General features: G+C 38.2%; 1 protein-coding gene across 8 annotated transcripts in view; it reads right to left on the bottom strand.

The window, feature by feature from the left end:
- NEK1 (NIMA related kinase 1) overlaps window positions 1-13,218 on the bottom strand; it is a 111,298-nt gene that overhangs the window by 1,460 nt on the left and 96,620 nt on the right. For all 8 annotated transcript variants that reach the window (XM_058192545.1, XM_058192548.1, XM_058192547.1 and 5 more), the window contains 5 exons: window positions 12,008-12,219; window positions 10,977-11,128; window positions 8,200-8,399; window positions 5,568-5,701; window positions 4,966-5,098 (listed from right to left, as the gene is read on the bottom strand). In XM_058192545.1, the coding sequence (XP_058048528.1) occupies window positions 4,966-5,098; window positions 5,568-5,701; window positions 8,200-8,399; window positions 10,977-11,128; window positions 12,008-12,219 (831 nt within the window). The remainder of the gene's footprint in view (window positions 1-4,965; window positions 5,099-5,567; window positions 5,702-8,199; window positions 8,400-10,976; window positions 11,129-12,007; window positions 12,220-13,218) is intronic.

The raw sequence follows: 13,218 nt of genomic DNA, 5'->3' as shown, positions 1-13,218 counted from the left end.
AGCGTGGTCCAAATATAACATTTACGTATCAATCAGAAGACTAGTATTTAACTTGTAGGAGCATCATGTACTTTTCCCCCTTTACTTCTGCAACCTTTCATCTCTGTTTTAGAAGCTAACCAAGGTGCAATATTAGATCTGCATCAATTTATTTATTTAGCACAATAAAAAAGAACCCTGGGGTATCCCACTGCATACTTCCCTCCATGTAGATGCAGTTCCATTGAGGACTATAATGTTGAGTGCAGTTGGTCAGCCAGTTACGAATCCATCTGGTGGTGATGCTGTCTAACCCACATTTTTCTATCTTATCAAGTAATAGATTATGGTCTACTTTATCAAATGCTTTGCTGAAGTCCAAGTAAATAATATCGACAGCATTCCTCTGGTCCACTGTGTCACTTTGTCAAAGAATGCCTTTGTCAAAGGTTTGTCTGGCATGATCTGGTTTTGACAAACCCATATTGACTTTTGGTTATTACTTTGTTTGCTTCTAGATGTTCACTGATTTATTATTTGATTATCTTTTCCAGAATCTTCCGTGGCATTGAGGTCAGGCTGTAGGTCTGTAGTTTCCTGGATCTATTTTTCCCCCTTTTCTGAAGATAGGAACTACATCAGCTCTTTTCTAGTCTTCTGGCAGTTCCCCAGTGCTCCAGGATCTTTGAAATATATAGTTCAGTGTACCCTAGGATGTAATCCATCTGGTCCTGGTGATTTGAACTTGTCTAGGGTGGGCAGGTGTTCACTTACCGTTTTCTTCCCTATTTTAACTTGTGCTCCTAATCTATTTTTTTTTTGAGGTGCTTTTTTTGATAGGTTGGACTCAGTGGTGGGATTCAATTTTTTTAACAACCAGTTCTGTGGGCGTGGCTTATTTTGGGGTGTGGCTAGCTGGTCATGTGACTGGGTAGGCATGGCTGGCTGGTCATGTGACTGGGTGGGTGTGGCTATGGGCATAGAAACTACTCAGAGGGCTAAAAAAAGTCATTTTTGACCAGTCCTCGCACTTTTGACCGGTCCTCGCACTTATGACCATCCTCACATTAATGCCCATTGCAGCATTTTTAGCAACCATGTCACTCATTTCACAACTGCTTCTCTTTACCATGGTTACAAGATAGGGCGCAAAATGTAAAATGTGAGGACAGTCATAGGTGTGAGGACTGGTCAAAAGTGTGAGGACAGGTCAAAAATAACTTTTTCAGCCCTCTGAGAAGTCCCTATGCACAAAATGCTGCAAACAGGCATAAATGATGACCGGTCATAAATGCGAGGTCTGTTCAAAGGTGTCAGAACCTATCAGAAATCACTTTTTTCAGCCCTCTCGGTAGTCCCTATGCACATAAAAATGCTGCAACAGGCATAAATGATGACTGGTCATAAGTGTGAGGACTGGTTAAAAGTGTGAGAACCTGTCAGAAATCATTTTTTTCAGTCCTCTGGGTAGTCCCTATGTGCACAGGGACTACCAAGAGGGCTGAAAAAAGTGATTTCTGATAGGTTCTGACACCTTTGAACAGACCTCGCATTTATGACCATCTTCACATTTATGCCTGTTGCAGCATTCTTAACCGTGTCACTCATTTCACAATTGCTTCTCTTCACTATGGTTACAAGATAGAGTGCAAAACGTAAAATGAGAGGACAGTCGTAAGTGCAAGGACTGGTCAAAAGTGCAAGGACAGGTCAAAAATAACTTTTTCAGCCCTCTGAGTAGTCCCTTGCACATAGGGACTACCCAGAGGGCTGAAAAAGTGATTTCTGACAGGTTCTCGCACTTTTGACCAGTCCTCACACTTATGACCAGTCATCATTTATGCCTGTTGCAGCATTTTTAATAGCCATGTAACTCATGTCACAACTGCGGTGCTTCATGTGACCGGGTGGGCGTGGCCAGGTGGTCATGTAACATAGCTTCTTTGCCCTAATGACAGTTTGCTGCAATGTTCATAAGTGTGAAAAACGGTCGTAAGTCACTTTTTCAGTGCCATGCTTGTTAAACCACTTACCAGAACAAATCCATTCTCCCTCCCTCTTTCTCTCCATCTTTCTCCCCCCTCTTTCTCTCAATCTTTCTCCTCTTCTATCCTTCATCTCTTTCTCTCCTTAATCTCTCTTTTTCCCTCCCTCTCTTTCTCTCCATCTTTCTCCCCCCACTTTCTCTCCTTCATCTTTCTCCCCCTTCTATCCTTCATCTCTCTTTCTCTCCTTCATCATTTTCTGCCCCCCTCTTTCTCCAAATGGGGTAGGGTGGCTAGAGAGGCAAGAGAGACGCTTGCATGCAGGCAGGCAGGCTTTGGCCGGCAGCCGCCTGGCACTTGGCGCTCGGATCGGGAGCGCAGCGAGGTGCATAGATCGGGGGGGTGGGCAGCTGCCTCGGAAAGCCTCCTCGGCCACTTGCAGCATCTCTAGGCAGGGACCTCCGCCCGACAGGGCCTGGGGATGGGGGGGATACTGTTGCGCCGGCTGCCCGGCGGCCGGTCCCAGCTCCATTGTTGCCGCCAAGAAGCCAAGTGGGTGTGGCGGCGGCGGCGGCAACGGTAGCGGGGGGCTGCGGCTGCTATGGCTCCATGGTCAAAGTCAGGCTCCGCGAAGGCAGGCGGCACGGGGAATCGTCCCAGCATAGCCTTCCATCGCCTCCGCCCAAGGCCCAGCCCGGCCTCGGACCCCAGCCGAGTGGCACTTGGCGCTCGGATCGGGAGCGCAGCAAGGTGCATAGATGGGGGGGACAGCTAACATCCAAGCCTCTTGCTAGCCAGCGAGACACTTGGATGGGGGTAGGCCGCGGTTGGCGGCCACGTGGCCAGCGAGGCGCTTGGATTGGTGGCTAGTGAGGCGCTTGGATGGGGGTAGGTCCACTACCTTCCCCAGTCCCACTTCCCCAGGGGCAGCATTCAGCTGTACTTGCCTTCTGCTGCTGGGTCAGTCCGAGATGGGTCGGCCAGATGGGAAACAGTGGTAGGCGGCGGCAAAAATATGAAAGGCTGGGACACGAGGAAAGGATAGGGATAGCTACAGCTATGCCTAAGGCAAACTCTGCAAGTGAGGCCAATAAATAGTGGTGGGGCGGGGCGATGGGCGGGCGAGCCAGCAATTTAAAATGCTTCGGTGTGTTCCGAACTTCCGAAGCCAATAAATAGTGGTGGGGTGGGGCCGGGCATGCGGCGGCTGAGCCAGCCATTTAACAAGCGGTTCTTCCGTGTGCTCCCAGGGGGGAGGAGAGTGCCAGCCAGCAATTTAACAACGGTGCTGGCAGGCCGGTAAGTAATGGTGGGGAGGGGAGGGGCAGGGGGCGGGCGAACCAGCAATTTAACAAACGGTTCGGCCAAACTGCCTAGAACCGGCAGAATCCCATCACTGGTTGGACTGTTTTTTTCCCTTTGTGTAAAAACAGATGCAAAAAACAAATTAAGTAGTTCTCCTTTCTCCCTGTTGCTTATCACCTTCTTGCCACTTTCTCCTACCAATGGACCAATCATTTCCTTGACTTTTTTCTTGTTTTTAAAATGGAAGAAGCTTTTTTTGTTATGTTTTACTTTTGTCGCAAGCCTTTGTTCATTATGAGCCTTAGCTTTCTTCACTTCATCTTTGCAGCTTCGGGCTATTTGCTGATATTCTGCCTTAGTTCTGTGCCCCTCTTTCCACTTTTTATACTTGTCCTTTTTGTCTTTCAATTTATCAGAGAATTCTTTATGCAGCCATTCTGGTTTCTTTTGAGAACTGTTATTTTTCTTCTTCATTGGTATTGTGCTTTTATAATCTACTTTTCAAAGTTTCTCAAGCTTCTTAAGTTGTTTTCCCCTTGAGGATTCTCATCCATGAAACCCTTCCCAAGGTCTCTTTAAGTTTATTGAAATTAGCTCTCTTAAAGTCCAAGACTTTGTTCTATTGCTTGTGCTTGCATAATGTTGGAATTCCAATATTGCATGATCCCTCAAGGTTCCTGTAGTTCATCACCTTCTATCATTGTTAGTGAGAATTAAGTCCAGTATGGCTGATCCCCTAGTTCCCTTCTCTGCTTTTGGGGAGACAGAGTTGTCTGCTAGGTTTCTCAGGAATCTGTTTGATCTTCCACTTGGTGCAGAGTTTGTCTCCCAGTTGATGTCAAGTTAGTTAAAATCCCCCATTATTATTGTGATGTGCTTCCTACATACCTTAGTTAACTGACTAGCAAAAAGTTCATCTATTCTCTCTGTTTGGTTGGGTGGCATATACACCTATGGCAATGTCATTTTCTCCCTTTTATATTGACCCAAATGCATTCAAGGCAGTTTTAATCATAGTTGTGCTCTAATTCTATAGATATGTAGTTATTTCTTATATATAGTGCAATTCCACCTTCTCTTTGATTTGGTCTATTTCTTTTAAATAATTTAAATCCCTCTAGCTGCATGTTCTATATTTGGGATTAGGAACAATACAACTCAATTTGTATTAAATATTAGGCATCTATAAAATTGTTTCATATTAATTATGAAAGAATCACAGGAACTAGCAAAATCCTGTTTTTGCTTCTTTTAATAACAGGCAAAGGATCAAGATTAACATTGCACCAAATTAATACCCATAATACACAAAAAGCTGTATATTTTAGCATATTTACTTTCTGCAATATGAATACATCTAATAAAATTTCCATTAAAAACATTAAATAGAAAAATGTACAATTACAAATTGTAGTATGACAAATTGGACTATGTTCCATCCAAAGAATGGGCAAACCCAAGCTGAAGATATTACTACTGGATAGAATCCTATTAACTAGTAGAATTTTGGCAACTTTTAAAAGGTTAAAGAAGTAGTTCTATATTTAATATTTACCAGTTAAAAATATATAACTTTCTAGTATATATAGAAACAATTATGAAACAAAAAACGGCATAGTACACAATAACTAGCTAACCATGAATAGGCAGTCAGCAGAAAAACAATGCTGAAAACATATGCTTGTCAGATACTTACCTTCCTGGTATGCTCCATCTGCCATTACTAAATGGAGAATTTTAGCATACTGATGTTTATGTTCATTTCCTAAAATATTTTGAACTATTGTTGAACAAATATCAATGCTTTCATCTTCATCTTCATGTATAGCCTAGAAAATAAGGTGTAGAAATGTACTACTTAACATAATAAAATATTATAAGATCACAAACTTTCCTCATCCAGATCCAACAAGGCACCAAATCTGCTAATTTTTTTTAAAAACTAAAATCTAAGTAGAAACTATCATTATTAAGCTATCTTTTCAGTGGAAATTTGGGAAGGGGAGTAGAAGTTAGCAGTTATGAAGGACTGTCTCTAAATCATATTATTCAGAAAATGATTAGCAGAAGACATACAGGATACGTTACCAACCAGAAGTTATCAAGGAATAAATGGGCCTCCAGCTCCTGAACTCAATGAATTACTTAGAGCATCCCTAAGAAATTGTTGTTAAAACGCATTTGAAAAATAACTATATTAGCTTAATTTTATTAAAAAAGTTATCATATTAAAAAGGAGATCATTATTACTAGATGACAATTTTGCTCCATTTTCTTTGTAATAAACATTCTGCAAACCTTTATTTCTTCATAAATTTTGATGAATTTTTCAAAGCCTATTTCTTTTTCCAGGTTACATCTCAGCTCTTCTAGATGACTGAACACACTATTATATTCCTCATATTCACTGGCATTATCACCATCACTATTGTCTATGAAGAAACATGAGAAAACATCTTAGCATTCCAATTTTTATTGTAGCAAACTTATTTTATCCTTTTTCCAGTTCATGTCTAAATTTTGAAATTGTCATATGCACACTCAAGACTTATTATGAATATTCTATAACTTCGTATGACCATATGCAAATATAACAGTAAAATAATATGGCTGCATATCTAAGTGTCAAAGTAGCAACAGTAATAGCACTTAGACTTATAAACCACTTTATAGTACTTTACAGCAGTCTTTGTGCAGTTTCCTGCGTCAGCATATTATCCCCAACAATCTGGGTCCTCATTTTACCGACCTCGGAAGGATGGAAGGCTGAGTCAACCTTAAGCCAGTCAGGATCGAACTCCTGGCAGTGAGCAGAGTCACCCTGCGATCCTGCATTCTAACCACTGCGCCACCATGGCTCCTGTAGTAGTCACTAGTCAGTCTTGGAACAATGCAATCTGAAGATCTATCATCTTATTTAAATTAGTATAAATTGGTTTAAATTCAACTACTTTTAAGAACTAATTACAATGTACATTCATTTCTACTGCATTTACCATTATTATTTCAAAATTATCAAGTTTAGAGTACAATGTACCACAGGGTAAAAAAAATTAACCACAGGGATCTTGTCTAGGCATCTGCAAGCACAGAACATTCCGGGGGGTGGGGAGTGGGAGGAGGAATCTGACATTCAAGTACATAGACTTAAAAGCCCAGTTTAAAAAAAGAAGAGTACACAAACTCAAGCAGCATTTAATGTTAAAAAACAAAAAATCAATTCACATTTTCACTTATTAAGCATTAGTTAATTCACATCAAGATCTTGTATCTATTTAATGAACATTGATTACAACCAATCATTAATAACCATATACACTGGAATTGTTAGTCTGTAAGGTGGTAACTATGCATTGAAAACAATATTCTTCAAACTATGCTGCCTTGATTTCATCAGAACTTTTTCAGCTGGTTATCTCAAGTAATTCCTACAACAATGGAATTCTGGTGACACATCAACAAAGGCAGGTTATCCCTATGGCAATGGCAAAATAATATTTATTAAAGGCTTCCTCAGTATAAAAAAGCACTAATGAAAGTAAGAAATGTTATAATATTAAATCATAGATCAGAAAAGGACCCTGAAGGGCACTGAATTCAACCTTCCACTCGGAACAGGAATCCAAATTAAAGCATCCAGACAACTGTCTACTTTCTGTTGAAACTCATCCAATTAAGAGATTTGGATAATTTAAAAGCTCTGTTAATTATTTTTTTCTAACAGTCAATCAAAATCTAACTTCTTCTAACTTCTTGTAACTTAAATCTATTATTCCATGTCCTGTACTTGGAATGCGAAAGAACAAGTCCTGAATTACTTGCAACATCTTTTCAGGTATCTGAACAATGAATTTCTACCCTATCTAAACATCTAAACATCCTCTGTTCTTTCTATCTCTTTTTGTAAGTTTTAACTTTTAATCTTCTTCTTTGAGTCTTTAGCAATTTTTCTAAATTGTTTAGAATGGGACATAATATTTGAGATTAGTTCTACCAATGGAAAATAATTGTTTCCCACTATCTTAGTGAAAAAGTTTCAAAAAGTTGCCAATGTCTTAATTATTTTGTGCATCCAATTAAATAACAAGACTGTACACACCTTCAACAATTTCCACACTGCACAAATCTCAAAGTCAAATGTGGTAAGACATTCTCTACCTGTAAACTGTTGCTCTATAAAATTAGAAATAGTTTTGAAGGATGCTGACATGTTAGTCCTAAATATGCAGTGGTAGACTGGACAGAGCTTCAGTATGATCTATTTTAAGAAAATTCCTGTTCACACCTGTAGTAATGGGTAATCGATAATAGAGCACAACACTATTCTTTTTTTAATGGCCATTTTGCAATTATTTACATGGACAACAATAGTTCAAGCTCAAGCTACCATGTTTCTCCAAAAAGAAGGCTCTGGATCAATCCAGAGCTCTGCTATCGGCTGCAGATGCCTTCTGGCAGGTATCTGAAGCCAAAATAGAGGCCAGGGTGATGTGTGCGAGTGGCAGCAAGCAACCGCAGAAGAAACCGAGGCAGATGTCGGGGTGTGCAAGGCCTGGTAAGTAGGGCAGCTCCACCCCACTCTCCACCCTAACTTATTTTTTACCTGTATGCCTCGCCCCACTCCCTGCACTACAGGGTGGGCGGGGTCTTAATTAGGGCTAATTTTGTGGGTGGGGCTTAATTTGATCGCATGCACTCAAAAACATGATAGGGCTACTTTTCAAGCTCAGTTGTCTTTTTGGAGAAATACAGTACCCATTACTTCAATTAATGCTAAATAAAATGCTTGCTTAGTAGATTTGATAAATGTAACACAGTCCTAATGGTTTGTCCTTGAGGTTAATTTTGTTTAAACATCATACAAGCTGAAGACTGACTCACCAATTTCTGACTTACCTTTCAATAAAACAATTACAGAACCGAAGCATACCTGAATGCCATTCTTCATTAAAAGCACTTTCACTAGTGAAATTGTTGCCATCCTCTTCCACCTCTGTATCATTTCCTAGGCATTTGGCTTTTAATGTTGTTTCTTCCTCTTCACTAAATTCATCACTGGGTTGCTCTAGAAGTAACTGCTCCATCGATGCCTGAAGTTCTTGCAAATCTGTATCTGTCTCCCCAAAAATACTGTAAACACAAATTTTTGGGCATCACTTTAATCAAGAGAGTGAATTCTTCAGAAATGTTGAAGCTAAAACTGCAAAACATGTTTTTATCCACAATAATAGCTAATACTGATCATAGACAAGAAAGACTGTGCCATGTGGTTATTCTGTCATGTACTTGCTGTGCTAAAATCACCCCTTTATGGATTTTTGATATGATCTACAAATGACACCCTTATCTGATCATGTGGATAATTATCAGAAAAGTATTATTTTGCATTAGAAATATCAAACAGATATGGGAAATGTAAGTGATCAACTCATTCATAAATTTAATTTTGGATCTTGGTTAAGTGAACAGCTTTATAGAATATACTATAGATTGAAATATATCACATGAATTGGACCTTGTTTTATGCTGATATGAATATTGAACATTTTACAGATAATTTCTGTTCCATTTATTCAATTTAACTCCAGCCTTATTAATTCAAACAGTTGAGGTTCTTTGCTTAAGAAGTAAAATCATTTTAACATTGAAATCAATAATAGGAAGTGCAAATCAGTCAAACTGGCAAGGAGAAGCCAATACAATCTTAATTATCTTCACTTTCTCAGTTTAAAAGGAGTCATAATTGAAAACTTCATTCTTTGTCTCATTGTATACAGATAGATCTTAGCAAAGAGGCCTGCTTAGGTCTTAACAGAAGGAGAAATTTTCTTAAGCATGATATATCTGAGCAAACAAGTCACTATTTCAGGACAGTGTATGTGGTTACAACAAATAAATGGAAAATCTCAAAACCTAAACTTGAATTCCTCAACCATTTTACAAGAAGAGCATAAGAAAGTAAGATTCTAATTAAGAGTGGGCAATTATTTCTCTCCACGAATAAAACAATTAGCTTTTACAAAATGAAAATGGTATACAGCCACTGAGACAAAGGAGAAGTGATATTAGCTGTTACAAGGTATAGGTTTTGAATATTTAAGAACTGCTTTATAAATCAAGAAATTCACAAATAACTGCAACTACTTTGGTGAGAAAGTGGGTTGCAAACCTTCAGTTTACATGCTAACAAGTATAAATATACAGTACATCTCCTCAATGAAGGTAGCTTCCGACCTACACAAAAAGATATACTGCTCTGTCTTTGAGAAGGAAAAATCTGAATTATTTTAAACACTGAACAGAAGTTGATGAAGAAATTAAGAAATTATTGCTGGATTGAAACTGAGAAAAGAAATTAACATGGTTTCTGAAGGCTTCAGATTAAAAATTGGAATTTCCAGGAGGAAAAAGTAAAGCCCAGTTAAAAGGAAGCACTGGAATTCAAGAAAAGCTTCTATTTCTATAGAAATGTCAATATGTTTTAACCAACTGTTGGATTAAGTTCAGATGATTGTTTTGCTTTTGTGTGTTGTTTTGAATCTTCATTTTATATCTTTTATCTTTGCCAGCTCAATAATTTTCTGTACTTTTATGCATATTCCAGATTGCGCGAGAGGAAATAATTTCTCAAGATTTTTTTTGTGGTTTGGAATAAACTGAAATCTCATTCCAATTTCTCTATAATATTTTTTTAGATGAAAACATGTAACAGACCATTACCATCTTATGTTCTCCCTAAAGTAGTCGGGGTTCTTTTGTTAATTCTCTTTTAAAGTTGCTGTTTTGATTGGAATAGGTCTTCATTTATCTGCTATAAAAAGGATTTTAATATATAAGTTTACCTGATAATTACCAGAAAGACAGCACAAATTATGAGAACCCCCATCTCTCACAACATTGTTAGGGGATAGATGCCATGGGAGGAGACCATTGGCAAGAATGACCAAACCAGTATATCAAAGATCAAGTAGATCCAGTATATAAACACCCAAAAGGCTGGGGTGGAGTGGGGGGCAGGCAGGGAAGTCCTCCAGCCTGCTAACCTGTAAGTTCAGCAAGCCCTGCTATCATTGCTAATTAAGACAACAAAGTGCATAAATGAAAACTTTTTTCATTTGTCTCAATGTCTGTAGACATTTTGCCTGTTTCTCAAAACCTTTTGTGCTCCCTTCTAGAATGTATCTTGTAGCAACAGACATTCAGTTTCCTTTCCCAGCCATTCTATTGGTGATCAACCTTCCGTGATTACTACATTCCAATTTTGCCAATAAAACACTTTAAAGTACTCTGCAACTAAAGTAATGAATGATTTCCATCAGGTGCATTAATACTTAATGTACTGTAAAGAAAGAAAAAATAGTTACATATTTGTTATTTTTGCATTTTTATTACTGTTCAAAATATGTTCTGAACTGTTTTCCCTTCCTGATTAAAGACACCAACATGGCACAGCATAACCTAGACTTCTCCAAGCTGCGCACCTCAAATGTACTGGAGACCAAACACCCAGTCAAAAGAGGCACTGAGCATGCTAGTTGGGACCTCTGGAAACTGCAGCCCCTGTCTTTTGAAGAGTACCAGACTGGGATAGCAAACCATTCCTTTTTTAAAATTTACCTTTTATTAATACTATCATTTATTTTAATTCTCATGAAAATCGTGGCAAACACATTCTCTAAATACTTTTAGTGAAGTAGGATAGCTCACATTTCTTCAGAATCTGAATGTTCTTTAATTGGTACATCTTCCACATCATCAATTTCAAGATTCTCTTGATTTTGGACATCTGCAACACTGGGAACATCAACTAATGTTCTATATAATTTTGAAAGATCTGGAAGGGAACATGTCCTCAGCAACTGAAATGAAACAGTGCATTACATGAATAGACTAAATCAAAAAGCAATATATAGACTAAATCAAAAAGCAATAATATAACATAGTATCTTAATCAAGACATGAATATAAAATATTGTAACAAAGTAAATTTATCTTTATTTTTATCTCTAAGAATGAAGCAACTATATCGTTTGGCAATGGGAAGAAGTTATAGGTTGCTAATAGGTTAAATTGTGTTAGTTTTCATGACAAAACTGAATTTTTCTCATTATGTAATAAAGGTTTATAACAATATATAATGTGATAAAATGTTTATCATATAACAAACATAATAACTTTTTCACAACTTTTAAATTCTTAAATAAAATGTCTATTTCAAATATAATTTCCCAAAATGCCATCTGTTTCCAACATTACAAAATGACTCTTTTATATGAAAACTTTTGTATGTAATTCTTATACTGTACAGCAGTGGCCCCCAACCTTTTGGCACCAGGGACCGGCTTCATGCAAGACAATTTTTCTACAGACCAGGAGAGGGGGAGGGAATTGTTTTGATTTTGTCCCTCACCCACAGCTCACCTCCAGCACCCTAGTTCCTAATAGGCCACAGACCAGTGGCCTATTAGGAACACAGACCGGTGGCCTATTAGGAACTTCTAAAACACAGATCTGTGTTTTAGGAGTTGGGAAGCCCTGCTATATAGGTCAGATATCATAATTTTATAATCATTTACAAGAAAGGCTGTATCTATTACCAAATAAATCCATACATATGCATGCAAAACCCAACATTTTATATTAGTTTATGTGGCTTAACCAGTTCATAAAATAATATGTGTTTGCTTTCAATTACAGGATTTAGATTGTGAAAGATATTAAAGATTTTTAACACTTGCCTTTGGGTTGTTTGCATCAAACAGACCTGTAGAAAGCCCTACCAACACTGAATTTTTGCCTTTTGTTTTATCTGGCGATACAGAGCGTGACCTTGTTGGAAGAGAATCTTCAAAGGAAGACTGTGTTGAAAGAACTGGAAAAGCTACTAGTCTTGCTTGGTGTTCCTGGACCTTCTGAAAAAACGGTTCAGGCAGTGCAGGACTGTTGGTCTCTGGTATGATAAAGACCAAATTATTTTAAAAATACATATACAGTAGTAACAATTCAAGGGCTCCAATTAAGTAAAAGAATGATTCAGACATCTGAAGAAATTTTATATTTAGCAAGCATTTTAGAATTAAAATATGACTACTGTGCATTGTTATTAAAACAATGCATCAGCATTCCCTCCTATCTGAATCACTTTTTTTCAAGTTGTCAGTTAACTTCAGTAATTTTATGTTCAAGTCATTAAATTTTATCTACCTAATGAATGTTAAATAGTCCTGTCAATCAAATCTGCTTCTTTTTAATTCTTGTCTGTTTCTACTGCAACACTGTTGAAAAAAGCATTGCTGCTCAGCTCAAGAGAAATAATTATCAGTCCCAGGTTTTGGGCTTATTACATCTGACAGTCATACAAAAAGAACAAAAGCAGGTAAACTTGATTATAAAAAACAGTTCAATTGGATTCTTCCTCTCCTTGCTCTCAGGATTATTATTATTATCAACTATCTTGTGTAAAAGATTCCAGACTTACCGTATTTTTGGGAGTATAAGATGTACCTTCCCCCCCCCCCAAAAGAGGGTGAAAATTTGTATGCATCTTATAGACCGAATGTAGCTCCGCCTACCCATTGGCCCCCACCCTATGGTCTCTGCCTCCCAGCAATTTACCTCCTTGCAGCAAGCAGCAACAGCCCATTTCAGCTTCAGCACAGCCTAATTAGCACAAGTTGATTGTCCCTGACTCTCAGCTGTTTCAGGCTGCAGAGATTGCCATTGCGTATTGCTGCGAGGGCCTCTGCTGCTTGCTGCAAGGAGGTAAATTGCTGGGAGCAGATTTTTTTTTCTTATGCTAATCAAGCTATGCTGAAAATGAAAATGAAAGTAAAGCAGGCTATTTGCTGCAACAAGGCAAAATTGCTGGGAGGCAGAGGCAGATTTCTTTTTCTTGTTTTCCTCACCAAAAAAGGTAGGTGTATCTTATAGTCCAGAGCATCTTATACTC

Source organism: Ahaetulla prasina, chromosome 8 (assembly GCF_028640845.1).
Source record: "Ahaetulla prasina isolate Xishuangbanna chromosome 8, ASM2864084v1, whole genome shotgun sequence".
In the NCBI taxonomy this organism is placed as follows: domain Eukaryota; kingdom Metazoa; phylum Chordata; class Lepidosauria; order Squamata; family Colubridae; genus Ahaetulla; species Ahaetulla prasina.
Note: the sequence above shows the minus strand (reverse complement) of the source record. Positions and strands in the feature narration are given on the sequence as shown.